This window comes from Mollisia scopiformis, assembly GCF_001500285.1.
Source record: "Mollisia scopiformis unplaced genomic scaffold LY89scaffold_23, whole genome shotgun sequence".
NCBI classification, from domain to species: Eukaryota; Fungi; Ascomycota; class Leotiomycetes; order Helotiales; family Mollisiaceae; genus Mollisia; species Mollisia scopiformis.
The window spans coordinates 47,173-72,395 of NW_017263603.1; the positions used below are offsets into that span (position 1 = coordinate 47,173).

General features: G+C 48.6%; 14 protein-coding genes and 1 non-coding gene across 15 annotated transcripts; 7 read left to right on the forward strand and 8 right to left on the reverse strand.

The window, feature by feature from the left end:
- Positions 1–112: 112 nt before the first annotated feature.
- Positions 113–613, reverse strand: LY89DRAFT_594780 (DUF1531-domain-containing protein; the record flags this gene model as incomplete). Its single annotated transcript, XM_018209822.1, has 1 exon — positions 113–613. One exon carries the CDS (start codon positions 611–613, stop codon positions 113–115), a length of 501 nt encoding a protein of 166 aa, XP_018065772.1.
- Positions 614–977: 364 nt separating this feature from the next.
- LY89DRAFT_539743 (uncharacterized protein) lies at positions 978–1,345 on the forward strand (the record flags this gene model as incomplete). Its single annotated transcript, XM_018208150.1, has 2 exons — positions 978–1,119; positions 1,170–1,345. Coding segments are annotated over 2 exons (318 nt in total), but the record flags the coding sequence as incomplete, so codon positions are not given.
- Positions 1,346–1,693: 348 nt separating this feature from the next.
- On the reverse strand, positions 1,694–4,497 carry LY89DRAFT_674019 (uncharacterized protein; the record flags this gene model as incomplete). The annotated part of the gene is made up of 4 exons (XM_018213405.1): positions 1,694–3,319; positions 3,367–3,902; positions 3,950–4,134; positions 4,187–4,497. 4 exons carry the CDS (start codon positions 4,495–4,497, stop codon positions 1,694–1,696), a joined length of 2,658 nt encoding a protein of 885 aa, XP_018065774.1.
- A 2,814-nt stretch (positions 4,498–7,311) lies between these two features.
- LY89DRAFT_594127 (NADPH-dependent medium chain alcohol dehydrogenase) lies at positions 7,312–8,579 on the forward strand (the record flags this gene model as incomplete). Its single annotated transcript, XM_018209785.1, has 3 exons — positions 7,312–7,402; positions 7,463–7,720; positions 7,768–8,579. The coding sequence occupies 3 exons, from the start codon at positions 7,312–7,314 to the stop codon at positions 8,577–8,579; spliced, it is 1,161 nt and encodes a 386-aa protein (XP_018065775.1).
- Positions 8,580–9,609: 1,030 nt separating this feature from the next.
- On the forward strand, positions 9,610–10,480 carry LY89DRAFT_565821 (uncharacterized protein; the record flags this gene model as incomplete). Its single annotated transcript, XM_018208535.1, has 2 exons — positions 9,610–10,067; positions 10,117–10,480. Coding segments are annotated over 2 exons (822 nt in total), but the record flags the coding sequence as incomplete, so codon positions are not given.
- A 427-nt stretch (positions 10,481–10,907) lies between these two features.
- On the forward strand, positions 10,908–10,981 carry LY89DRAFT_t64. The gene has a single exon. It is a non-coding gene; the product is annotated as a tRNA-Ile (tRNA).
- A 129-nt stretch (positions 10,982–11,110) lies between these two features.
- Positions 11,111–14,726, reverse strand: LY89DRAFT_786360 (leucyl-tRNA synthetase). Its single transcript, XM_018222977.1, has 2 exons — positions 13,910–14,726; positions 11,111–13,864 (listed from the first exon to the last, which is right to left on the reverse strand). The coding sequence occupies exons 1-2, from the start codon at positions 14,441–14,443 to the stop codon at positions 11,231–11,233; spliced, it is 3,168 nt and encodes a 1,055-aa protein (XP_018065777.1). The 5' UTR covers positions 14,444–14,726; the 3' UTR covers positions 11,111–11,230.
- Positions 14,727–14,891: 165 nt separating this feature from the next.
- On the forward strand, positions 14,892–16,787 carry LY89DRAFT_738863 (amino acid transporter-like protein; the record flags this gene model as incomplete). The annotated part of the gene is made up of 2 exons (XM_018220410.1): positions 14,892–15,911; positions 15,957–16,787. 2 exons carry the CDS (start codon positions 14,892–14,894, stop codon positions 16,785–16,787), a joined length of 1,851 nt encoding a protein of 616 aa, XP_018065778.1.
- A 96-nt stretch (positions 16,788–16,883) lies between these two features.
- LY89DRAFT_594503 (uncharacterized protein) lies at positions 16,884–17,278 on the reverse strand (the record flags this gene model as incomplete). The annotated part of the gene is made up of 2 exons (XM_018209808.1): positions 16,884–17,185; positions 17,233–17,278. Coding segments are annotated over 2 exons (348 nt in total), but the record flags the coding sequence as incomplete, so codon positions are not given.
- Positions 17,262–19,545, reverse strand: LY89DRAFT_688691 (RWD-domain-containing protein). Its single transcript, XM_018215756.1, has one exon. The coding sequence runs from the start codon at positions 19,394–19,396 to the stop codon at positions 17,480–17,482; it is 1,917 nt and encodes a 638-aa protein (XP_018065780.1). The 5' UTR covers positions 19,397–19,545; the 3' UTR covers positions 17,262–17,479.
- A 127-nt stretch (positions 19,546–19,672) lies between these two features.
- LY89DRAFT_710034 (PAP2-domain-containing protein) lies at positions 19,673–20,587 on the forward strand. Its single transcript, XM_018217799.1, has 2 exons — positions 19,673–19,854; positions 19,900–20,587. Exons 1-2 carry the CDS (start codon positions 19,804–19,806, stop codon positions 20,545–20,547), a joined length of 699 nt encoding a protein of 232 aa, XP_018065781.1. The 5' UTR covers positions 19,673–19,803; the 3' UTR covers positions 20,548–20,587.
- A 259-nt stretch (positions 20,588–20,846) lies between these two features.
- LY89DRAFT_225543 (uncharacterized protein) lies at positions 20,847–21,835 on the reverse strand. The gene is made up of 3 exons (XM_018205982.1): positions 21,451–21,835; positions 21,190–21,398; positions 20,847–21,139 (listed from the first exon to the last, which is right to left on the reverse strand). The coding sequence occupies exons 1-3, from the start codon at positions 21,615–21,617 to the stop codon at positions 20,922–20,924; spliced, it is 594 nt and encodes a 197-aa protein (XP_018065782.1). The 5' UTR covers positions 21,618–21,835; the 3' UTR covers positions 20,847–20,921.
- A 710-nt stretch (positions 21,836–22,545) lies between these two features.
- Positions 22,546–23,211, reverse strand: LY89DRAFT_570837 (uncharacterized protein; the record flags this gene model as incomplete). The annotated part of the gene is made up of 1 exon (XM_018208591.1): positions 22,546–23,211. A coding segment is annotated over one exon (666 nt), but the record flags the coding sequence as incomplete, so codon positions are not given.
- A 188-nt stretch (positions 23,212–23,399) lies between these two features.
- LY89DRAFT_738869 (uncharacterized protein) lies at positions 23,400–23,876 on the reverse strand (the record flags this gene model as incomplete). Its single annotated transcript, XM_018220411.1, has 1 exon — positions 23,400–23,876. One exon carries the CDS (start codon positions 23,874–23,876, stop codon positions 23,400–23,402), a length of 477 nt encoding a protein of 158 aa, XP_018065784.1.
- Positions 23,877–24,370: 494 nt separating this feature from the next.
- Positions 24,371–24,991, forward strand: LY89DRAFT_594180 (uncharacterized protein; the record flags this gene model as incomplete). The annotated part of the gene is made up of 1 exon (XM_018209788.1): positions 24,371–24,991. A coding segment is annotated over one exon (621 nt), but the record flags the coding sequence as incomplete, so codon positions are not given.
- Between the last annotated feature and the right edge of the window lie 232 nt (positions 24,992–25,223).

Consider the following 25,223-nt stretch of genomic DNA (forward strand, 5'->3'; position numbering starts at 1 on the left):
GCAGGTCACTTCCTTTCTCTGTATTACCAACTCGCGTCCAAAACTCCCAAACAGGAACAAGTATTTCGGAGAAACCATTCATTGACCTGTAACCGTACTATACACAAACCTACTACCAACCATCCTGACCAGGCTCGTAGTCAACCAGCAACTCCATGATATCCTTATCTTCCTCCTCGTCATCCTCTCGCAGCTTCTCCTCGTGCTTCTCCAACAATTTAGACACCACCTTCCTCTGCCTCTGCCTCGCCTTCTTGCCCCATTGAACACCAGTAGGCTCGGCGCTATCTTCTTCATCGCTATCCGCAAAAGTGACAGTCTTCCCACCGGCTCCTCTGAGCGCATTCGGCGTGATCTTCTTCTTATCGCCCTTTGTAGAGGCCTCGTATGCATCCTTGGCGGCACTTTGTTTCTCGTGCTCCTTGGCTTGGATCTTCTCTCCTATCTTGACGAAATAGGGTCGAAGGAGGAGGTATGCGCCGACGCAGGCGATGAGTCGGAGGTAGCGGGTTGTATTCATGTCGTCGAACATGTGGAAGAGGTTCCGGTGGAAGTTATTGCCCCAGTGGTAGAGCTGGGCCACAATGGCCTCGAAGATATCGTTGGCCTGCATTCTGTTGCTGTCTGCTCGAGAAATGTCTTCCAGGAGATTCGAGGATGTTTTGCTCGCGGCGATAAAGGAAACGGTATGTTGGATTACCGGCGAGGAGAAAGGAAGACGGAATTAAAAACTATCAAGAAGAAAGAAGCGCGAATTTAAGGAAAGGCGAAGTGGTCGTGGGAGAAAAGAATGGCGGCTTGCGGGAACTCTATCATAGGGCCCAAGATTTCTGTTCCTTCGGAAGCACCGCGAAAAAATAAAGTTCGGCACCGGCACTGACGGACAATCTTCGGCTTTGGCGCGTCTCCCAAACGCGCTCTTACTTGGACGGACTTCCATTGAATAACAACTACCAAATAACAACATGTCGCAACCTGATGAAGCTCTGCGAGAGCGCCTGAAGGCCTCATTATGGTTCTCGATTGGAAAGATTGTCGATGAAGAGACTTTGCGCCAAAACACGACGGCTACTCCTCAATTCATTGGTGCTTTAACAGAGATGGTGTGGACGCAAATTGGTATATCTGCCAACGGCTTCGTGAGAATCTGCAGGCTAACGTCTTGATAGAGAATGTGGCCATGGATCTCGAGTCCTTCTCACGCCATGCTGGCAGAACAATGGTTACGACAGATGATGTGCTCCTCATTACAAGACGGAACGACGCGCTTCATGGAATCATCAAGGACTTTATTGACAAGGAGAAGGCGAGAAACGCTAAAGGCAAAGGTCCTGCAAAGGCAAAGGGTAGAGCGAAGAAGTAAATGCGACTTGGTGGACAGGAATTGGGAATGGGAGAAGAAATGGGATACCCGGGCCGGCGTTTGGGCGCAATTGAGAAATATGGTGGCAGGAATCTGTGTTTCTTCGGCTTACTTGAACGTGATGCCGCTATTGTCCTCACATATATTGCAGACCATCAAGAGAGACATGTATGCTTGAAGAATATCACCGGATCGAGAAAGTTCATAAATGTCACAGCTTTTATTTCGTCAAGAACGAGGGTATATCAGCCAGTTGCCTCGAAGCCAACCCACAATCTATGTAAATCCCAAACTTCAAGCGCCGTTCAAAAACCGAATCCCATATGTAACTCATCCTCTTACTTCGACTTCATTATTCATCCCACTTACATTCACAAACATGTCCCCCTCGGGCACTGGTGTACCCATCCTTGACCACCTGATAGTCTGGTCACCCCAATCCATTCCCATATCCATCAACAAACCACCACTTTCCCCATGCCATCCTTCCTCGAAACAAACTTCATTTGTGTCAAAGTTGATAAAATCCGTCATGTTCAAATCCACGTTCTCGTACCCATTCATATTCATATCCACCAAGTTGACGTTAAGTTGGACGTCTTGTTTCAAATCGTTTGCATCGAAGTTGGTATGTGTGTCGCTGTCAGGTGGAGTATGCGCTGCAATAGCGTTCTGTACTTCATCCCTCTCAGTCGACACGATGTAACCCATGCCTGCGTCAGTCGATCCAGAAACCTCTTGGATCTCACTTGGAGGAGGCGTTCTTCTCATCGCAGCTTGCTTGGAGCGTTCTCTCAAATCCCTGAACTTGTCACTACTCAACGTAGCTTGCACATCTTCTTGTCGGATGCTCGATCTGCCGTTGTTTCCAATCACAACTTCAATTTCTGCTTTCCGTATCGCTGCTTCCAGGAATTGAGTTGCAAAATCAGCTGATGAGTAGTTGTCCCGCAATTTCTCGAGAACGAGCATGCATTGGCAAAACCCATCCATGGCCATCTGCCGCGCTTCATCGTTGCAGGATTTGATATCGAGCAGGTGAATGATGATTGCGGGAAGCAGCACCGTCACGCCTGTCGTAGGCAGATACTTCTCCAATCTACGAGTGTGAAGATCCTGCGAGATTCGAGTGATCTCCCTCGATGCTTCACGAACCTTCTTGCGCGAAAGATCCTGAAGTTCGCGCGACGAGTCCGGCTGGGAAGTCGTTGCCGAAGGAAGGACTTGTGGACGATGCAACGCCGAAAGAGTTGTGAAATAGACCATGTGAAGTAGCGAGCGCTGGACGAACAGAGGTGGGCCACTGTTTCCAACTACCATATCGTTGGAGTACTGACAGCACTCTGGAAGCTCGTCCAGCCATTTCACAAGTTCAACATCGCACTTTTTGACTTCATCAGTCTGATCCAGCTTCTTTGGAATCAACATCACGTTCGATCGTGTATTCCCTTCAATATTCTGCATTCCTTGATGCTTGACGAGGACCGAGTATTGTGCGCTCAAAACCTGGCTGATGCAGAGGCAAAGTTTCGCCTTTGCAATACACATCAGCGCCAGCTCCTTCTGGGCATCAACATCTCTAGCAACTGTACAATTCGCGGGTATGATGCTGTTGCTCTCAGAGAGGGCCCGGATCTCGAAGTCGTCCTCTGTAAGCATGGGAACGTCGTAGTCTTCCTCCTTGACTCTGGTCGGCCGACGCATTCCAAGTGCTACGAGACGATCTCGCATGAAACACGACCACCATATCCTTTTCCAGAGCTTCTTCTTATTTGGTTCCATGTTCGACTTTGAAGGATCTCGGTGCAGTCCAATTGTGTGTGCCAGCGATATCGCAACTCCCATCCAATGCCAAGTATCTTTCTGATCGTCTGGCGTTTCGTACCAATATGTCATGAGAAGCAGCGATTGAACGAGGAAGACGCGGTCGATTTCGTAGTCGAAATCGTAGAGAACCTATACAGATCAGCAAGTATCCTCATCATGGATGTAGGAAAGCTTACCCTCGCTTTCTGGAAGAACGCTTTCCTTGCAGCTTTTCGATTCGAGTACCCCGCAGCACGAAGGAAATCCATATCCACAAAGGCAGTTCCAGCAAACATGATCGCCTGGAACAGCAATAAGCTGATCTTTCCAGATTCCCCAGTCCCATCGTCAATAATCTGCAGAAGATCGTGTATCTCGATCAGTGGCATATACGGATGAACATATTCGAGGTAACTTCGCAAAAGAGCATTTCGGACTGTGATATCCGGTAGAGACAAGGCGCCTTTGGCAAACAAGTAGTCAATGTCGACGGAGGTCATACGTTGAGGCAGCGGTTTCAAGTATCCTGGCAACACATGCCTCAGCATAGGCATCTGCTGGATTGCTGGTACAGTTGGTGAATCTTCCACTCTTGACCGTGTTCTATCCCCACTCGGTGCAGCTGAAGTGAGTAGCGCATGGAAGGCTTCAGCATCGTATTGAGGATTTTGATGTATGTAACCAGCTCTTCGCAGAATCTCGCCTTTATCAATCTGTTTGCTCACGTTTTGGTCTTGGTCGGTTAGAATATGGGATTCACAGCAGAGGTTTACAGCTTACAGATGGCATGTGGAACATGGGAGGAATAATCTTCTCCGTCGTTTGACATTGCTGATCCACTCCATCTTCTTGCGTCAGGATTCACAATATCTGATGGATTAACAAGGCCGTTCCTCCACGCTTGCGTGACACCATTGGCATTGGGTTGAGGTTCTGTCGCTGCTGGCTGTCCATTGAGATTTTTCCTGCTTCTAGTCAGCACGACACCACAACACCGCAACTAGCATTCACACTCACTTCCGGCGCTTGCTCTCCTCAATAACACAGGTAATGCCATCCATTGTACAGTTTGAACACGTGACATTGCCTTCTGCATTTACATGATATCTCTGCATTACATCGCAACGTACTTTCCTCGCCCTACACGCAGCGCAAGCTTTCGCAGCACGCCGCTTGACCGGTTTCGGGTTGCCATTGCTATCCAGACCCGCGGACGACGTCCCACGTTTCTTGTTACCAGAATCCGTGAATGCGGGAGGAGATTGAGAACTGCTAGAGCCGTTTGGCTCAACGGATGACCCTTTCTCGGTATTCATACTGGCAGGCATTGACGGCGGCGAGTGCGAAGTCGAGCATGTGATGCTGCATACAACTCAATTACTGAACGAACAAAAGCGAATTTGTCGTTCCCAAACTAAAGAGGGAGTGGAGATTTGTTGATGTTGACATATGAGAAGAAAAATGCTGGATCGGCCGGAGAATCGTGGGCGGCGGGGTGATCTCATCTTAAGTAGAAGGGAAGGTTCCGTCAGAAAAGACATCTGGAGAAAACCGCAACAAGCGTTGTGTGGAGAAGGAAACTAATGGGAATGCTAAACAACCAGATACAGGGATGTCCAGGATTGTAGTGAACGAGCTAGGTTGCATGAGGCTCGAAAGGACAAATGATATCGGGCAGGTGGAGCTTTTCTGGGGCGTATTTACAATGGGTATTGACCAAAGGGGTCAAGTCCGAGGCGTTTTCGCATTTCACCATTTTATTTTCTGGTGCTCAGCAGACGCAAGCAAGCATGTGTGAGTTAGCTGAGTGTCGTTGTTGGTCCTTGCAAGACATGTGCATGTGCGTCTGCCACCGCCTCTGGGAGATACGCGCGGGATTATCAGACTCTACGGTATCTGTGTAAGATGAGATACAAAAAGTACAGCCGCCACGGCTTCCTTTAAGCCGATCCTTACGCAATAAGACCTGTATCTCAGATTTGTGTACCGCACTTGAAGTTTGGTAAGTAGACACGGCATTTATTTGATAAGCCATTCAAGAACCGTCTCGACGATATTCCAACCAACATCTCCAGAGCGTCCAGAAGAATTGAAGCCCCACCTAGTTATTAGCTTGGCCTCCGCAAATTCGACCATGGTTTCATTGGACGCTTCTCTCCAGACCGTTTTCCGCGCTTTGTAATGTGGCTCTTTTCGACCCCTCGATTTGCATCTCGATGCGCGCAAGACGGGTTTTGTACAGGGATGCAGCCCACTTCTCCAGAAGTCGGTATCAAAAAGCTGGAGCTCATGGGGATCGTTCCTCCTTGCGGGCTTGACCTGCGGCATAAAAAGTGACGACCGATCCAGTCGACGCGCAGCTGTCGGATATATTCGTCAGGAAAGAGGAAGTTCTCCGTGTTCGCAGCTTGGGAATCAGAAGTATTCGGTTGGATACGGGATCGTGGGAACGGGCACGGAGAAGACGGCTCAAGATTTTGCCCCGCCAGTTCAGGGATTGTACGGTCAACGGTGTCATGCTTTCCTAGCAGAGGTGACAGAGGTGTGCGTGAAGATGTGTACGGTACACATATAGCAGGTCGCAGGATGTGACTTTCCATGGAGATTGTTCACCGCTGCCGAGCACAGTGTAAAATATCAATGACTTCAGAAGGGTATTGAATTCAGGGTGGCAAAGAGATATCTTGAAGTCTCGCAGCTCCCGGAAAACTCCGCCAACAATTCTATTACACTTTGCGCGAGTCGTGCATCTCACAGGCTCTCAGATTAGCGTGACTCGGCAGCCTTGACGGCATTCCTAATACGGAGCGCATTGCCGAGCATAACCGGACAAAAGGGACGTGCATCGATGGCTTTCGTGTCAGAACCACTCCTCGTGATGCTCACCGCATGTGATTGCGGCCTTAAGAACGAGATGCTTGAAGGTCTGGAAGAGGAAGGGGAAGAGGCGAAGGTCAGATTTGTTGACTCATTTCATCTCATGATACGAAGTATCCGAAATGATCAGTCGAAGCCTACCTGCCTGCCTGCGTTGCACGATGAAATCGGTGAACTGTTCCACTGGTGCGGTGCGACGGGGGGCTGCTTATGAGCAACATCTTTGGCACAACCATCAAGGTCCTCATCTTTTGCAAGTATATCTATCAGCTCGAGCTGTCCAGTCGTCAGACATCTTGAACTTTTCAATCATACCACTACGGATTGGTTCCGTTGATTGTTGGAAATCCTTCAAAGGGTGGCTTACCCCTCAAAGCCTTCATCATGCAAGCCATCAAGCATTTCAAGGACATGACATGATGGAAGCATTCGGGATGCAACCCAAAGAACAGCAAAAGAAAAGAAACAAATGCTGGAGATGGCATCTTACTTTCACACACCTCCTCAGTGGAAGTTTTCATTGAGTAATCGAGTGTTCTTGTCCATCCAAAGCTCTTCTTCGCCTTCCCGATGCATATATACAATTTCTAGTTCCGTTTACACTTTCCACTTGCTATCGGAGTTAAGTCTTGTCATCTAGACTCTCGCATGTTGTTCTGAAATAAGCGAGATATCTCCTTTTCAACGTCACAGCTAATCCACTTTTGGATTTTACACTGATGTCATTTCGATATCAACTGCTGAGGGGACATTATCACTCGCTCAAAATACCATCAAAAAGGCCCAGACAGATGCAGATTTCTCAGCTGGACCCAGTCGCGGCGTTGAGAAATGTCACTTATTGGTTTTTGGCAGGTGGTCTGGAGCAAGTTGGCTGAGGATGGAAAAGTCTCCCGAACTTTGACGCTGAGGTCACAACCTTAAGCAAACGGCTCTCAGTTTAGCGGTCGTTGCTGCAAGATTCAATTGGATAATCTGCACGGAGAATTGGACTTTAAAAAGGAGCGATCCGGCTTGCCGATTGTCTAAGTGTCATTCGACTGTGGATGCTGCAGGAGGAAGGAGCCATGAGATCACATCAGAACATTTTCGGACCTTGCTCCTAACAAGCACCTCCTACCACTGAGTGACGAATTAGAGTCAATCCAAGCTACGTTTGTACACGTTTGTACACGTTTGTACAAAACTGCTCTACCCCGCTGTTGAAGAAAATGTCGTCCAACGAATCTCCAAACAAGAAGCGCAAGACAGATCAATCATCCAACATGGGAGCAGCTCCAGATCAATTCGAAGGATTCATGATCCATGATGCCAAGAAGTGGACCGAATTCAAGAAGGAAAAGGCAAGGCTCAATCGTTCACCACGATATGCATTTCACTGACCGTCTTTCCAGTTCACCCCTAAGCATTTCGAAGAATACGACGTCGATATCGAGAACGAATGTTGCGGTGTCTGCGGTTCCGACGTACACACAATCACGGGAGGCTGGGGTGACTTGGCAACTACACCACTCTGCGTTGGACACGAGATAATCGGCAAGGTTCTGCGAGTAGGATCGAAGGTGAAATCTTTCAAGCCAGGTCAACGTGTTGGTGTTGGAGCTCAGGTTCAATCATGTATGCGATGCAGGATGTGCAAGAGCAACAACGAAAACTACTGCCCTCATATGGTCGGTGAGTAACGAGTGTATCAAGCTGAGATCCCTTGCTGATTTGAATAGACACCTATATGGCACCATACAACGAGAAGGGAGGCAACGCCGATCTCTCCATGGACGACAGCCAGAAGCCGATGAAGGATAGCAAGGGCAACCAGATCTTCTCTCAAGGCGGCTACTCTTCTCACTCGCGTGTCCACGAACAATTCGTCTTCCCCATTCCAGACAACTTGCCTTCAGAGATCGTTGCACCCATGATGTGCGCCGGCCTCACTGTCTACTCTCCCCTGGTCCGTGCAGGTACTGGACCAGGAAAGAAAGTGGCTATTGTTGGAATTGGTGGTCTGGGACACTTTGCGCTCATCTGGGCAAAGGCCTTGGGAGCAGAGGTCACAGCTATTTCCCACAGCCCAAACAAGAAGGAGGATGCGCTAGCACTCGGTGCTGATCACTTCGTCTCATCTGGCGACAAGAACTGGGCTGAACCTCATGCTTTTGAGTATGATTTCGTTCTCAACGCCGCCGACATGACCAACGAATTCGACATTGCTCAATACCTAAGCATCATCAACATCAACGGAGAATTCCACAACGTTGGCCTTCCAGATCAGCCCCTTCCTCAATTCAAGGCTCAAGTCTTCGCTTCCAACGGCAGCAAGATGGGTGGATCTCACATTGGTAGCAAGAAGGAGGCACTCGAGATGTTGCAACTGGCGAGCAAAATCTATGAGAAGGGTGTTAAGCCAAAGATCGAAACAATTGATATCTCGGAGAAGGGTTGTTCTGATGCTGTTCAGAAGGTCAAGACCAACAAGGTCCGTTACCGTGTTACCTTAACTGGTTTCCACAAGGCTTTCGGTACCGGCAAGAACTGAGTAGAGAAAGAGGAGCGTGCAGACGGGTGTATAAATACAAAGCGTAGTTGATAGCCTTTGGGAGCCAGCATGATAGATAAAAGCTTCAATATCAAAACAATAATCTTCAAAGTTCTCGGATAATTGAAACTTGTTGAGGACAATGAGCATAGCCACCTCCATAATTGAAAGTGAGAGGCTCACTTCCTAGATAAGCACACAAGAACTATCCCACTTCAGCTGAGAATCATATTGCCGCAGATCAGACACCGTTGAGGAACTATTCAGAGTCTCAAACCTGATTGTAGGCCGCGCTCCAGAGTTCTCGACCTCTTCCAAATCATCAACCTCCTAGCACGTGTCAGTGGCTTGACCTTTCCACAGCCACAACGCAGATCCCCTCCGAATCAACCGTGCCAACCATGTCCACGCACACCATGACGTAGAACTTCAGGGCAAAATTTCATCATAAACTCGGATTGAGTTCGACTCTTCAGCAAAACTTAACACTTAAGAGAAAAGCTAGACCTGAACTACTCGACCTAGACCTCGAACTCACCAAATGAGGGCTTTGGGAAAGAGAGCCTAGAAGTGGTGGTTTCGTGATGGTTTGAAAAAGTGCCGACGACCATGCCAGGGCTTACATCATGCATCCGTGCCACGATCGGTGTGGTGGGCAGGAAAAGACCCTGATTTTGGAGGCGTGGACGAGTGAGGATGAGGCGGCCGGGAAGCATGATGCAGGAAGGCGTCGATATCCACGCAACAGTCAGGGGGATTACAGGTCTGGTACTTGCGCTGATTCGATTCGATTCGACTTTGGACAAGCTAAAAACCCTGTTGTTGGGTGGGCAGTGATGACATGCCATGCCATGCCATGCTCCCCGGTTAAGGGATCTGCTTTGCGCGAGGACCATCACCTCATATATCAACCCCTCGTATTGCTTCCCCCAGGTTTTCAAAATCTGGTGTATCAATTATATCTCTTGTCTCACTCCAATCTTACCCACCTACTTACTCCACGTAAGAACTCAAAATGGCACACGGTGGAGGTCTTGCTCTCAAGTCAGTCTCATGGTTCTTGCGAATCATCGAGTTCTGCTGCGCAGCTATCATTCTCGGAATCTTCTCTTACTTCCTCGCAACATTGCACAACCATGATCTCCACATCGACACCTACATTCGGGCCGTTGAGGGTATTTCCGGAGCAGCAGTCCTTTACACCATCTTTGCGCTCCTCCTCGTCTGCTGTCTAGGAGGTATCGCCTTCTTCAGCGTCATTGGCATGATTCTTGATCTTTGCTTCACAGGAGCTTTCATCTACATTGCGTGGGCTACTCGAGGAGGCGCCCATAGCTGCAGGGGATATGTCAACACTCCTCTCGGATCTGGAAACACATACACCACCAGTGTTGCCAACCAAGGAACCAGTGGCATCACTCACATTGCCAGCCTCCACACTTCATGCGAACTTGAGAAGGCTTGTTTTGCTGTTGCCATCGTCGGGCTGTAAGTTGATCCCATCCTCTTCGATCATTCCGCCACTAATTCAAAACAGTGTCTTCTTCTTCCTCTCCATCTTCGCCGAACTCGGCCTGATCCGCCACCGCCGCAAGGAGCGCGCATTCGGCCCATCACCCAACAACGGCTACACAGCCGGCTCACCAAAGCGCAAGTTCTGGCAACGCAAGCCCAAGAACTCTCGCGCTGCGGATCTCGAGAAGAACCCCGATGCTCTTCCCACGCACGCTACTCCTGCGGATGTGAGACACAGCTATGCCACTGATGCTACTGCTGTTGGGAACGAGCCTCCTATCAACAAGTACGGCAATGCTGGTGCGTATGGAAATCAGACTGGTGGTGTCGTGGGAACTGGAGCTGTCAATAATGGGACTGGGTATCAGACGACTACTACCACTCATATCCCGCATGATGGTTACACGAGGACTCACCAGCCATACAATGCCAATCCTACTGCCAACTTTTAAGTTGGTAGCTGATACGGCAAGATAGTTGAGATTGTGTAGAACATTCCTTTTGTCTTGAGGGTCGGTGGAGAACTGGTGGGGTTGGAGGGGCCAAGGAAAATGATTTGTATATATATGATGATACCACGAGCGAGATACTTAATACCTAATAACACTGTGCATTATACCTCAAAATCATCGTCTTGGGAATGCGTTTGCCTTATTCTTCGTGAAGTGAAAGTGTGGTGAGTCAAATGTGGAGTTTCAGACCTAAGCGAGCAATACCATCAAGAAAACTCTGCGCCAGGTTTCTATGACTGTCCCGCTCAACAAGATGTCTTCATCTCTTTCAATAAACAAATTTTGAATCAATCAATTATCAGATCGTTTAGCTCAGTTGGTTAGAGCGTGGTGCTAATAACGCCAAGATCGCGAGTTCGACCCTCGTAATGATCACTGATCATACCTTGATTTTTGCTTTTGTTCCCTCCCAAGCTTGAGGCAAATGGATAGCTTCGAAGCCTTTGAAACTCCAGGAAAAGCAAAAGAAACAAGTTTTGGTCCACTTGGACTTCTTTTTGTGTGCCGAGAGGTGGCACTTTGGCGAGACATTGCCGAGAGTTTATGGCCAGAGGAAAGGAATCATCGCGAACATCCTCCATCCTCATTCTTTTATACAATCAGAGCTAGGTATAGTACAATCATCTACATAATAAAGTTTACCGTTTTCCCTCCTTTAACAACAATCGCCCTTTTAGCCTTCCTAATATCAACTTGAGGTTTCCCCTTCTTCGAAACTCCCATTAGTCGACTCTTCCCATCCTTTGTCTTCAAGATCTCTTCCACCAACCACTTTTCCAGCTTCTCATTTGGAAGATCTCCAGGAGGATTCGGAATCTCAACGGCAACTCTCAATTTCCCATTGATTTGAACAGCACAAGTCTGTGTTGCCGGAGTCAACATCTCATACGTCCCATCGGTCGTGGGAAACGGTTGATCAAAGATAGACCCTGGTCTCGAACGCGTAACCAGATTTTTGAGTTCAGTACCAGGAGGCAGAACTCTTCTAGCGAATATAGTTCCGACCTTTGCCACCATGGATCCAACCCAGTAGTCGTAAGCGTTTGCTTGTGGAAGGTTCACCTTTTCCCAGCAGTATTCTGCGACTGCTGGAGTGACTGGAGCCATCATTCGGAGCAGGACAACGACTGCAAGATAAACCAATTGGGAATTTGCCTTGAATGTCAAGACCCCATTTTTCTCGGTCTGCTGATCAAGAATAGCATTGGTCAGGGACATCAAGTCTGAGACGACGGTATTCAGGGAATGTGTTGTGCTGTAAGCTTCGGTGACCGATGCGATACTCGCCTGTACAGCCCGCCATAAGGATTTATCTTGCTCGAAGCGTTCGGTTACCTGTGTTACAGCCTCGGGACGTACCTCAAGTTCGGCGACATCTTTTCCAATGAACTCTTTGAGCTGACTGGGAATCTTGAACTTCCTGCCTTTCTCGGTTTTCAAGCTTTCTATAATCTCGAAATTGAACAAAAAATATGCTTTTGCGTTCAGGAGACCGTGTAGTTCAGCAGCCCGGAGTCTGATGAAATGAGAATCTGCATACTTGTCCAAGAACTCCAGCAATCGTTTAAGCCAGCGAGTAACACCGGAGATCCTTTCTTCATCCCATTCCAGTACTTCGCTCACGGGTGCTTGGAACAAGATATGCGCCCTGGTGGCATCGGCGCCATACTTTGCTATGCACGTTCCCGGGTCAACTCCGTTGTACTTTGACTTTGACATTTTCTCAAAGCTCACATTGGCTTTTTGGCCGGACGCAATAGCAATCGGCTGGGATGGATCTCCGAGATCAAGCTCGTCTGGTTTCAAAAATCGACCATTCGAAGGATCCGAGTACGTCTTTCCGTGAACCATTCCTTGAGTCAAAACTTTCTTGAATGGTTCTCCAGCGTGATTGCTACCTTCTGGCCAGTACGGTGTCGTGCTCATAAACTTGGAAATGAACCTAGCATAAAGAAGGTGAAGAATCGCATGCTCGACTCCACCTATATAAATGTCCACTGGTAAATTCGTATTTGCTGCATCCGGCGAGAACATGAGCTCCTTGTTCTGCGAGTCCGGGAATCTCATGAAATACCAACTCGAATCCACGAATGTGTCCATAGTATCGGTATCTCTTTTGGCGGCACCACCACATGACGGACATCTCGTGTTCACCCAGTCGTGGGCATGGTCCAGTGGGTTGCCAGTTTTTCCGTTGCCCCAATGCTCCTGAACGGCGGGAAGTTCGACTGGAAGTTGGTCCTCGGGCACCGGTACTGGACCACAGCTTTCGCAGTGAATGATGGGGATGGGAGTTCCCCAGTATCTCTGTCTACTAACCAACCAGTCTCGAAGTCGCCAAGTCTCGGCAGCAGATCCCAATCCTTTTGCTTCCAGAAGATCGATGATCTTTTTCGTCGCTTGAGCAGTGCTCAAACCAGCATACGGTCCACTGTGCTTGGTAAGATGTCCGTGTCGTATGTAGGGCGCGTTTCTCAGCACGCCCGTAGACTCGTCTGGAGACTGAGAAATGACCATTCGTACAGGGTCATCGTACCGGTTATGCTTCCAGAAAGCATGATCACGAGTGTCATGACCAGGAACTCCCATCACGGCACCATCTCCGTAGTCTCCAAGGACATATGGAGCCACATAGATAGGCAATGACGCTTTCGTCGCATCTGGTGTAGACTCCTCATAGGCCAGGGGGTTCAGAGCCCGAACATGAGGTAATACGTATCCAACCTTCGAATCTGGTGGTAGAGCTGGAATAGTGTCCAGAAATGCTTGAAGCTCGGCATCCGTCTTCGCTAGGCTTTGAACAATTGGATGTGTTGATGCCAAAGCAACATACTGAACTCCAAACAATGTATCTGGCCTCGTCGTGAACACTTCGATATCGGAATGAGTCTGCTGATCATATGCCACCACAGGGAATTTAATCTTTGCACCAGTCGACTTTCCAAGCCAGTTCTTCTGCATTGCCAATACCCTCTCTGGCCAAGCTCCATTCTTCTCCAGTGTCTTCAAATCGTCCAATAGCTCCTGTCGAAACTGGGTGATTTTGAAAAACCATTGCTTCAGCATTTTCTGCTCTACTTTGGCACCGGATCTCCAAGAACAACCATTCGCGTCCACTTGCTCATTCGCCAACACTGTCTTATCCACAGGGTCATAATTCACTAATGACTCTGCTTGGTAGGCCAATCCAGCTTTGTGTAGGAGGAGAAATAGTTGCTGGGTGTGTTTGTAGAAACTCGGATCGCATGTAGCAAGCTCCTATCAAATATTAGTACTGTCTCTGTATCTCGCAGAGGATCCTACCTTGTCCCAATCCCAGTGACCATTCATTCCCTCCAACTGAGACTTCATTTTTTGGATATTCTTCTTGGTCCAGGTAGCTGGATCAATGCCTCTCTCAATAGCAGCATTCTCTGCTGGCAGACCAAAGGCATCCCAGCCAATTGGGTGCATGACATTGTAACCCTGCATTCGATAATACCGTGCTAGAACATCGGATATTGTGTAGACTCGTAGATGGCCAAGATGTAGATCGCCTGATGGGTAAGGAAACATTGGCAGGATGTACTTCTTCTGCTTGGCCTTCTCCAATTCCTCTCCTCCCTTCGCATGGAAAATTAACCACGGCCATGTCTCGCTCTTTAGTTTTTTTATTCGACGACCAGCTTCCCCTATTCGATACAAGTTGTCGATCTCCGTTAAATTCGAGGTGAGTGCGCGTTTCTCTGAGAGTTTAAACCGAAAGGAACGACTGAATTGGAGACTACCAGCAGAACCAAAATATTGCACAGGCCGAGCTCTGATTCGCCTTGCAGACTTGCAGATGACATGCCGCATGATTTGGGAGCCGCATGGTGTCCTACCGTGAGAGCTTCATGGTTGTGTTGTGTTGTGATGGTCGAGAATCACGAGAGCTTTCAATAGAAGCTCCAACTTTTGCATGGTCCGAGCTCCAACACTGCGAGACAGTTCTGTACACGTGCCACGCCGTGTGCAAGACAAAGGTCATACACCGCTGCAAGCATAACCACGTCTTTCCTTCATGTGTAAATCCTCTTTTCGAAGCTTATTCTTTCTGCGAGTTCGACTTCCTATGCATAGACCAACTGCATTGTATTATCACGGTTTTCACGACCCGCTATGACTGGCCCTGCACCAAGATATAGATAGATATACTATATAATTACCCTACGCTAATCGACCCCCGAGACGAGACGAGACGAACATTCCCATGCCGCCCATTCCCTCCTTACCGAAGCATGCAGAAGCCGACGAGAGTGCCAACATGTCAACATCATACACAAGCCTGCAACCGCCTGCAGACACTCGAGACTCCTTAGAGCTGGGAAGTCTGGCCTCCAGCGAACCCGGTGCCCGAACATCAACGGACTCGTCTTCGACTGCGGGCATCTCCTCTTCTCGAAAGCTTTCCTTAGAAGGAGACGACCCTCTCGATGTCAGAAATCCGGCTGCGCATGCGCGAGTCCCTCACAATCGATCCTACTCGATATCCTCCGCCTTCGATTTCACGTCGAGCCTCTTTCCCTTATCCTCGACGACCGGTAATGGCTATGCGCCAATCGGCGCCCCTATCTCCTCCTCCAGCGGGCAGCCGGGAATGGGAGGAGGATCATTAGAGAAACACAAGACGTTAACATATTTGAATGGACTGTCGCTGGTAGTGGGATTGATCATTGGGTCTGGGATTTTCTCATCACCAAGTCAAGTCAATATCAATGCCGGATCTCCTGGAGCATCTTTGGTCGTGTGGGTAATAGCTGGATTTCTAGCATGGACGGGGGGATCGAGTTTTGCGGAACTGGGAGGAGCAATACCATTGAATGGTGGAGCCCAGGTCTATTTGTCCAAGATATTCGGAGAACTGTTTGGGTTCTTGTACACATGGTGTGCGGTCACAGTATTGAAGCCTGGGTCAACGGCCATCATCACAATAATCATGGGAGAATATCTGGTACGGGCAGCGATTGGAGCTGAAGCAGAAAACATCAATCCTTGGATCAACAAGAGTATGGCTGTTCTCGGCTTGATTGCAGCGACTGCCATCAGTTGTACTTCGACAAGGCTAGGAACGAGAGTTGGGGACATGTTCATGTTCCTGAAGTTTATTGCTCTTTTGGCAATAACCGTAACGGGGATTGTGGTGGCAGCTGCAGGGTTCAGTCATGATGGACAACCAAATCAAGATTGGAAACATGGAAATTGGTTTGAAGGGACGAAAACGAGTGCTAGTTCTTGGGCCGTAGCTTTATATGCTGGGCTCTGGGCCTTTGACGGATGGGACAATGTAAGGAAGCCACTTTCCTCTTATGATAATTTACTGATGAGTCAGACGAGCTACGTTGTTGGAGAATTCGTCAACCCAAATCGTGATCTACCCAAGGTCATTCACACCGCCATGCCTCTCGTCATTTCATCTTACGTCCTTGCGAACCTGGCCTATATCCTTGTCCTTCCCATGAAGGTCATCAACGGCTCTAACACAGTAGCCGTAATGTTCGGCAGCAAAGTATTTGGACCCATTGGATCCCTCCTCCTTGCCCTGGTTGTATCAGCGTCATGCTTTGGTGCCCTTAATGCTACCACCTTCACCAGCGGGAGATTGGTCTATGCTGCCGGAAAGGAAGGATATCTTCCAGCGACCTTTGGGAAGATAGGAGTTGGACGAGAAGATGCAGCAACGACTCTTCATACCCGGAACTGGGCAGCCAAACGCCTTGCTCACATGCTTGGAGATGAAGAGACTGGTCTCTTCTTCACACCCGTCAACGCTATGCTGTTGAACTTTTGCTTGACGCTCTGCTACGTCGTAGTTGGCGAATTCGCAACCCTTGTCACATTTTATGGAGTCGCGGGCTACACATTCTATTTCCTAACTGTACTTGGTCTCATCATATTGCGAGTCCGAGAACCGAATCTGGAGCGTCCATACAAGACTTGGATCATCACGCCTATAATATTCTGCTGCGTGAGCTTGTTTTTACTTAGTAGAGCTGTATTTGCAGAACCGCTGCAGACACTCATTGTCGTTGCATTTATAGCGGCCGGTGTACCGATATATTTCTGGAGGGTGAAAGGACGGGATCGAAGCCAGCATACGATGAGAGAGCGGAGTAATAGCATTGGACACGGATGGAAGTTCTGGAAATGGTTCCAGAGATGAATTGCATTCAATGGTTAGAATTGGTATACCTAATAGACGGATTTTACGTTCATCTACTTCCGTCTCATCCTCAGAATTTTCGCTTCACTGCAAAGATCACAAGCTCTTCGGTGGCGGCGTGATCTTGGTCAAGTGATCCCCATTCAGCGTCTTGAACAGCTTCCCCAACCCCTCATGACTATAATCCTTCTCGTTCCACATATCTTTATGATAGACCACTTTCTCCAGCCCCTCAGCGTCTTTCTCCAATTTCAAGCTTACGAGACTGTTGACCGCTTTCGAAGCCGGGCTGAGCTTGGGCTTGTATTCCTGTCTTAGTTTGAAGATGATTTCATCCGAGGTTGAAGAAACCACTTCTGTAGCTAGCGTTTGAGATTTTGACACGATTTTTGGGATGCCTTGGTTTGTGAGCTCCGTTGACGAGGTGGGGTGCCTTGTTCCTTACCGTACCATTGCCCGGCGATCTTGTACCTGGTGTCGCAGTAAAACCAACGTCACGTGCGCAGACTTCGAATGCAATTGGAATGCAAAGAATGATTGAATATGCTCTTATGTATGCCATATTGGCTGAATTAAATCACTAGGCCAACCTTCTTCTCCATCTTGATGCTCCATGTAACCAGAAGCCAAACGCCTTCGCTATGCACCGAATCTTGACCCCATATTCACAAACTCCCCTACTGAAATTACCATTATCGCACAGGTATCTCCCATGCAGCAGCATCGTCTTCATCGTCACTGTCCAATTGATCTTCCTCGTCGTTCATCGCCATTTGTACGAACATCCGTACCCAACGTTGGTTTGCCTCTTCTTGCTCCGCTGCACCTTGAGCTTGAGCCTGAGCATCTCGGATTTGTTGTCTCTGATGAGGTTCGCGCCTACGATTCAGTCCTCCACGAACTGGTGCTGGATTGTTGACTCGTCGATTTGGTTGCTGCTGGCGTTGGGGACGATTTCGCACATTGGCAGCTGGCGGAGGATCAGGAACTGCAGGTGCGGGAGGTGGTAAAGGTTGATTGATCCGCAGGACTAAAGGACCTTCTCGTTGAATCTCTGGTCGTGGCTCTGGAGGCTCATCTTCATCACCTGGCTCGACTATCTCGGGAATGTCTCGAAGTTCGTTGTTGACAATATCAGCAGCAACCGCAACTTCGATCTCCCTCTCCTGTGGGTCAGGTGGAATCTCAACCGGACGAACTCCACCTGCATATCCAATACCTACATCATCACCGTCTCCTCCTTCAAGCTCCCACAACCGCATATAACAGGATGTCTTCTCTTCGTTGTAGTGCTTGTATGGATTCGAAGGTGACAACCAAGCCGAACAAAGGTAGCAAAAATGGGAATGACACTTGAAACAAATCATATGATTGCAGCCATGTGTCTTCTGGGCAGGAGCAGCACAAGTCGGACAAGGAGTCGTGTGAAGCTTCATGTATTCCAATGATGCTTTGTCTTCCTCTGTGAGCTCCCCGGTATTGGTCTTTGGTGCGCAACTGAAAAATTCGCCATGCCAACCTTGATAACACCTGCTGCAGAAAGCGTATGAGCAATCCTCGCAGACAGAGAGCAAGTCCCTGCCAGCAACAAATTGCTCAAGCTTTCCAGATTCTTCATTGTCCGAGTCGTCCTCCGATTCTGCTGTGTCTTCAAGTCCATCTGGCTTACGGTGTTTCTTCGATCGAGCGGCACCTTGGCACCATTTTCTTGGGCAGTAGATTGTGTTCTTGTCCGATTCCAGTTCCGCTTTATGCTTCAACTTGACGTATCGTGCAACAATTTCGTGTTCAAGAGGTATCTGAAGCAATTCGCTGGGGCTGAGCTGTATCTTGGATTTGCGGACCTTCTTTCCACCTCGGGCTTCGGCGCGCTTTTTGGCACAATCAGGAGCCAGACATCGAACCGTAGCCAGGTCGCCCTCGGTGATAGCATTGTTGTAGAACTCCTGCAGGCATTGCACACAGAAGACGTGACCGCAATCAATCATTCGGTGGCAAACGGTTCCCTTCTTTGGATCGAGGCATATACCGCAATCAAATGTCTCCTTCTCAAACGCAGCCTGTGTTTCCTTGATGTCGTAGTCGAGTAGAGATATCTTGAAGTCTTGTGGGATTTCCAATGTCCTCCCTTTCTCTGCAAAACCAAACGCATTTTCAGCTGCTTGTTGCAGATAGTCCATGTAGCCATAGACAACCAGACTGCGACCAGCTTCCTCCCACATATGATTCCCGTGCTCCTGAAGCTCGTCAAGATAAGAACGTGACAGCCATGCGGGGTTCGTAGAGAGTTGAAATTGAGCCGGTTTCTCCTCTGGGTATCCTTCTGGGAGGGTTATGCGAAGTTCCAGCGACGGCAGATACGAGAGATTATGGGATTCGACATTGTTCGCAGGTTCCGTAATGGACTGATCGCCTTCTTGACCAGAGGTAACTGAGAGTGGCGGGGTAAGTAGAAGACCATCGGCAGAAGCTGGAAAGTTGACTTTGACAGAGGATGTTGGGTGAACTGGCAGCTCAATCGTGGCAGAGAATGGATTATCGGAGTCGAAGACGATTTCAGGAAAGATTGCAGCAATGCATTCCATCTCAACTCCCCGTTCATCCTCCATCTTGGGCAGATTGTCACCGGTCGATCCGTGATAGAGGAACGACTTCTGCTTTGGACAGAGGGAGAGGCATACACTTCATAAGTGCAGGTACGTGGTTGTGCTGAAGGGGCGCAGGAGTTTTCGGTCTGATTGTTATATGTGGCGAGGAGTCATTAGAAATGTTGTGTGAAGTCGACTTTCCCAAATAAATTTTGGAGAGCCGCTTTGAGGCTTAGTGTTGCCGCCTTTACCAACTTTTGATGCCGAAGAAAGTCCCACAGTTTTCAAGGTTTTGAACTCTGACCACGAGAATTACCTATGAAAGCGACGGCGTTCGCTTTGGATAGGATTGACTCGTGTATGTGACTGGAGACATCTGCTTCAAACTACGATTCGCAGCTTTTCCTTTATACGCAGTGGGAACAATCATGGAAGAGCTGGCGCCTCTCGCGTCTCTCTCCTTGACACATGTACACTATGTAGGTGCTACAAGACCATCTGCTGAGCCTAGCTAATACCTCTAGGACCCTACCGACCCGGTGTCGTACTTCTGTGCCTGGCTGGCTCTCGTTCCCCAAGGCTTATGCGTCATGTATGCTACTTTGATCTGGTCTACACGGGAAGCGGAAATCATCCTTATGTTTGCTGGGCAGTTGGCATGTGAAGTTCTGAATTTTGGTTTGAAGAGGATATTGAAAGAGGAACGGCCGAAGCAGATGCACGGGAAGGGATACGGGATGCCTTCGTCCCATGCACAATTCGTTGCTTTCTTCTCCCTCAGCCTAACGATGTTCCTCCTATTTCGACACGTTCCAAAGAAACCTACTCCTTCACACACGCCGTTGAGCTTAGCTGCCAGAGTTGGACTTTCGATATTGGCATTGATGAATGCCGGATTGGTGGCGTGGAGCAGGATATATTTGAGCTATCATACCCCGTGGCAAGTCTTGGTGGGTTGCGCTGCTGGAGCTGTCACTGCTGTATCGTGGTTCTTGATTACGACAGTCGTAAGGCAGATTGGGCTACTGAGCTGGGCTCTCGAGCAATACCCGACAAGACTATTCAGGATACGAGACCTGGTAGTTGAGGAAGACCTATGCCAGTCTGGCTGGGAAAAGTGGGAGGCGAAGAGGATATCAGAGCAGAAAGCCACAACGAAGAAGAAAAGGTGATCGTTAGAGAGGGTATTTTAGGATACAATTTATTTCCCTGTATAGTCAACTTGTGGCTTGATCCTATTCAGGGCGAGACCTTGCCAATTGTCAGCCGTGATCCTAAGTGGGATCGCCAGAGTCTACCACTTACTCGTTTGGCTCCAGCCCCTCACATCGAGTACATTTCTTGCCATTTTGACAGACTCGTGCTACTTTGACTTTACTCGTTCGTGTTCTACTTGACACCAACCACAAATCATTTCTATTTCTATCATGCTGCTGTTGCAAAAGTATCATTTCTGGGTTTTTTTTTTTTTGGCACCGACCAACTATTATTCTAATGTACAATTGTTGCCATGTTACCTCCATCCACTTGCAAACCCTCGTCAACGCTAGCACGTCCTCCAAAGGAAAGCAAGATCCATGATACCAGAATCATACAGACTTCCAGTTCCTGTTTGCGTGACACTAAGCTCATTGACGACATTCAGCGGCGAGGGTGCACCACAGGGAGACCAAACATCTGTTGTTTCGAGGTGCGTCAACTTGTAGACGGTAAACTTTTCGTCGAGTGTTCCTTGCAAAGTATCCGGGAAGGCCTTTTGCTCACCTTTATGAAATTTAGCGGATCGTCTCTACAAGTAGGATGGGGGGACCTACTTGAGCCACTGAAATACATGCTCAGATTGTGTGTTCCATTCACCCCATATCCCAAATTCGCGTATCCACTGTACGTACTATTCACAAGTGTGAATTGGAGGCCCGCTGGATAGTTCAAGGAGATGTTGATCTGGCATGCTTTGCGCTGATCAGTGACAGAAGCATTGGATCCCACGGCAGCCGTGAATCCGTCTGTAATTGACACAAATCTACCATTAAGGTTAGCATTATTGCAAAATATAGTTGATTAGGGCTTCTGACCTCCACGGAGTGATCAATTCGGCAAATTTCAACGATCCTTGGGGACACCCACTTCCACCGTAAGCCAGTTGCGCAAGGGAGACACCGCTCAAGTCTTGCGTTGCAGGCGCTTGTGCTGTCGAAAGACTTAGACAGGCCAACAATGCAAACAGTCCAGAAGCGTACATCTCGTCTCAGAATCCGCACTCGAAGGAGGTAGGATAGAAGGTTTCCAGGAAGCCATATTTTGGCTCGGCATATATGTTTCTCGGACGGAAGAAGTCGTCCCCGCGGGATCAGGTTTTGGCCAATATGGAGTTTAGCTACGATACGCGTGGTAAATGACTTAGGCTAACCGGTTGTACCCTTGTGGGATGTCGACATGCGGGTAGGAGATTTTATGATGATAATTCTCCGTGATAAGAATAGAGTTGATCTCGGATGTCCGGAATCAGGTACGGTGTTTGTAGATGTGGTGTGTTGGTGACGTGGTGTTGACATTCAGGTCAAAGGGGGCGTCCCACGTGATAAGGAGATGTTGTTGCCGAACAATGAAGCACGACCTAGGAGGTTATAGAGTAACGGGAGGACAGAGATCCCGCGTTGTGGTTGCCAATATCTGGTGATGGTTAATGAGAGGATGAAGTGCTGGAATGGTGGTGCTTCCTTTCCGCTCGCCAGGCCGAATTTTCATTTGATGCAGCTGATACGTGCAGCCATCATCCCCTCTGTCCAGCTAGACTTCAGCTCGCTCAGTAGAGGAGGTATTTTAAGGCATCAAAAGAGGAGAAGACAGAGAACGAGTAATCAAACATGAAGATGAGAATGATGGACATTTGCTGAAAGTGAAGAACACAACGCAAGTATCCCTTGTAATATGCTCATAACGCCACGCTTGAAGTGCATCAATCCCCAACCAGATCAAAGGCATATTCAATCTTCATCTTCCAACAAAACACAATGGACGTTCTCACCATCATCGTCCAATACAACAGTTTCATCGGCATCCACCTCACCCCCATCAACATCCCTCGTAACCAACCCTACCAGCTCTGCCACACTCTCAACCTCCTGCACCTCCTCCTGTTTTTTCTTCTGCCCATGACCCATCAAATCACCCTTCGTATATTCTTTTTGCTCTTCCACTGCTTTCTTCCTATACTTGATCTCCCTCAACCGATACGCAAACACGAACTCTCCGGCATGCTTCTCTTTCGCACTCTGTCCATGACCCCGACTCCCTTCCAGATCAGGACCAACCTTGATCGGGACACTGACTGGCGTCAGATCAGCACCAAAATGCAGGTTTCCGCCCCGCTCTCTCATTTTCCCAATCACGACATCGGCACCTCGTGCAATTTTGACTCCTGTAATCATATATAGATTGGCTCTGAATCTACTATCCTTGATACTTGTTTGGATAGGAGGATCGGTGAAGATGGAAGCGATTTCTCCTTGCGATGGAAAGATTGATCGAGTAATTAGCTCTCTGAACTTGAATTGAGTAAAGTCTCCATTGTCCCAATTCGTACCAACACTTGCATCAAGACCAAGGGGCAATCCGCTTAGGAATTCGGCCCATATGCCGACTTTGCCTTTGCTGTCTCGGTAGAGCTGACGAGTTGTGTCTGTGGTGCTCGTTTCGTGGATCTCCAAAGGCTTCAGCAGAAGCGAGGTTTTGGAGTTTAGGGAAAGCTCTGGGGAACGAGGAGATTTGATGATGGCTCCGAGGAAGATTGGCCCAGAAGGCGGAGAGTCGCGAGTGGGGGCCAGGAAGTATGTCTTGGGTGGCATTTTGTGATTGGATGGAGGTAAGTCTTGTGACTGAGCGGATCGAGATGAGATATTCCAGATTTCGAGATGTAGGGCTGGAAGTCGTCACGACAGCCGACGTTGTGCAGGAAAATATATACAAGAAATATCGGAATACACAATGATCGTCTGTTTGTGCAACACACCTCACATCATCGTCATGAGCTCTGTGAGCTGGCAGATGTATCAGAATACTCGGTACTGACAGGAGGAGCAGAATGGCTTCTTTGCGATTCCCTCTCGAAATAGAATTGTCGCTTCTCTCGATTGAAGCCTAGCCTTGTCGTCGCTGTAGGGTCGTCGACATGTGCTTGTGTGGGCACAGCGTTTGGATTGTGCACGTAAACGGACGAAAAGGAACTTCGATCAGAGAAGTACGGAGCCCAGTCTGGTGTTCTTCGTACACAATATGATATGAGCATCAAGATGAGAATGAAGCCAAAGATAGACCCAATCACTGCTCCTATGACGGTGCCGTTGGATGGAGTATCTGATGAGGAGCTTGGAGCTGCTGTCGCCGCGGGGCTGTCTCCGAGTAGAATGGTGGTAATGATCGTAGTCGAAGGAAGAACTTGCGTCAAAGTCCTATATACCGGTGTCGGATCTGCTCTCGCAGTTATGGGAAAGTTTGGCATTGAAGACGCGCAACCGCCTTAGCAATTGGGCTTTGGAGGATTGATCGGGTCTTAAGAGGACCTCGACTTTCGGTATGACGCTGCGGGGAGTCAGCCTGCATTTGTAGGGCGGTGCTCAGATAACAAGGGGTGCATTTCGATAATGTTGATTCGCAGGGATGACATGCAGTGGACCTGTGTTTCCCCAGTGACCGTCTGAGGTTGAGCCTTTTTCCTTTCCGAAAAACAAATATCTGCAGAGGTCAGGAGGCGTGGGATGAGGTGGACGAATGAATCTTGCAGATGAAGTGAGATACCTTGAACGTGAAGAAATCCAACATTTGGCAGGACTTTGAAGAATCACAATCTCCCGCCCAACTTGGTCAGCCCTGGAAACTTAAGGTTAGACTCAAAGTGGCATCCCGTCCCGCATGCTAGCCGAGATGTTTACAGGGGGAGAGACAGCCTGCATCTTCGTTGTTGCTGACACTCCTCTCCACCATGAGGCAAAAAATATGGGTGCACTCAATAAAGTGATCGCGGTGTCCAAGCTGAAGGAATTTGAAGCTCGCAAGCAGAGACATGACACTGCGCAAACATACGTCGACGAAGGGAAGCTTTATCGAGCCGTCAAATTGTTCAGAGAGAACCTCAGCTGGAGCCTTGCCAACTTTGAACAGGATCATGCGACGACCGTCTATGATCAAGAAACGTTGGCCTTCGCCGTGAGTGAGTTGGGTCATCTCAATGAAACGAAGAATCGCGCGGTACATGACAAGGAAGCGAAGAAGAAAATCCAGGCTTTGTACGAAGAAGCACGAGATCTGGATCAGAAAGCTCTTGAGACACGGACTCGAGTCGAAGGAACCTCTCCTCCATCCAAGGACCTCCTCGAAACTCAACGCAACTTGGCCAACGATTATGTAAGTCTAGAAGATTACAAGAAAGCTGCTGAGCTTTTCCTGAAGAATTTTGAGGCTCGGAGAGTCCATCCAGAGCTCGGAGAAGATGACGATATGACGCTACGTACTGGTCATGATCTTGCTGGATGCTGGCATAGGCAGGGCAATTATCAAAAAGCCAAAGCGCTCAATACAAAGATCCTGGAGGCTCGCATTCGCTTACAGAAGCCCGAGGCAGATATTGGTAAGAGTCGCAATGCTTTGTTCTGGAATGAGAAGGAGATGGAGGAGAAGAAGAAACGACGAGAGGAGGAGAAGAAGAAGGAATTGCAAAACGAGAAGAAACCGGATAATGGTAAAGAGCAAGATGTTCCCCAGGCTCGAGGCAGAGGAGGAAAGAGTAGCCCAGATACTCGAAAGCCTACTCCTTCCACGTCAAAGGCCAATGAAGCAGGAAAAGCAGACG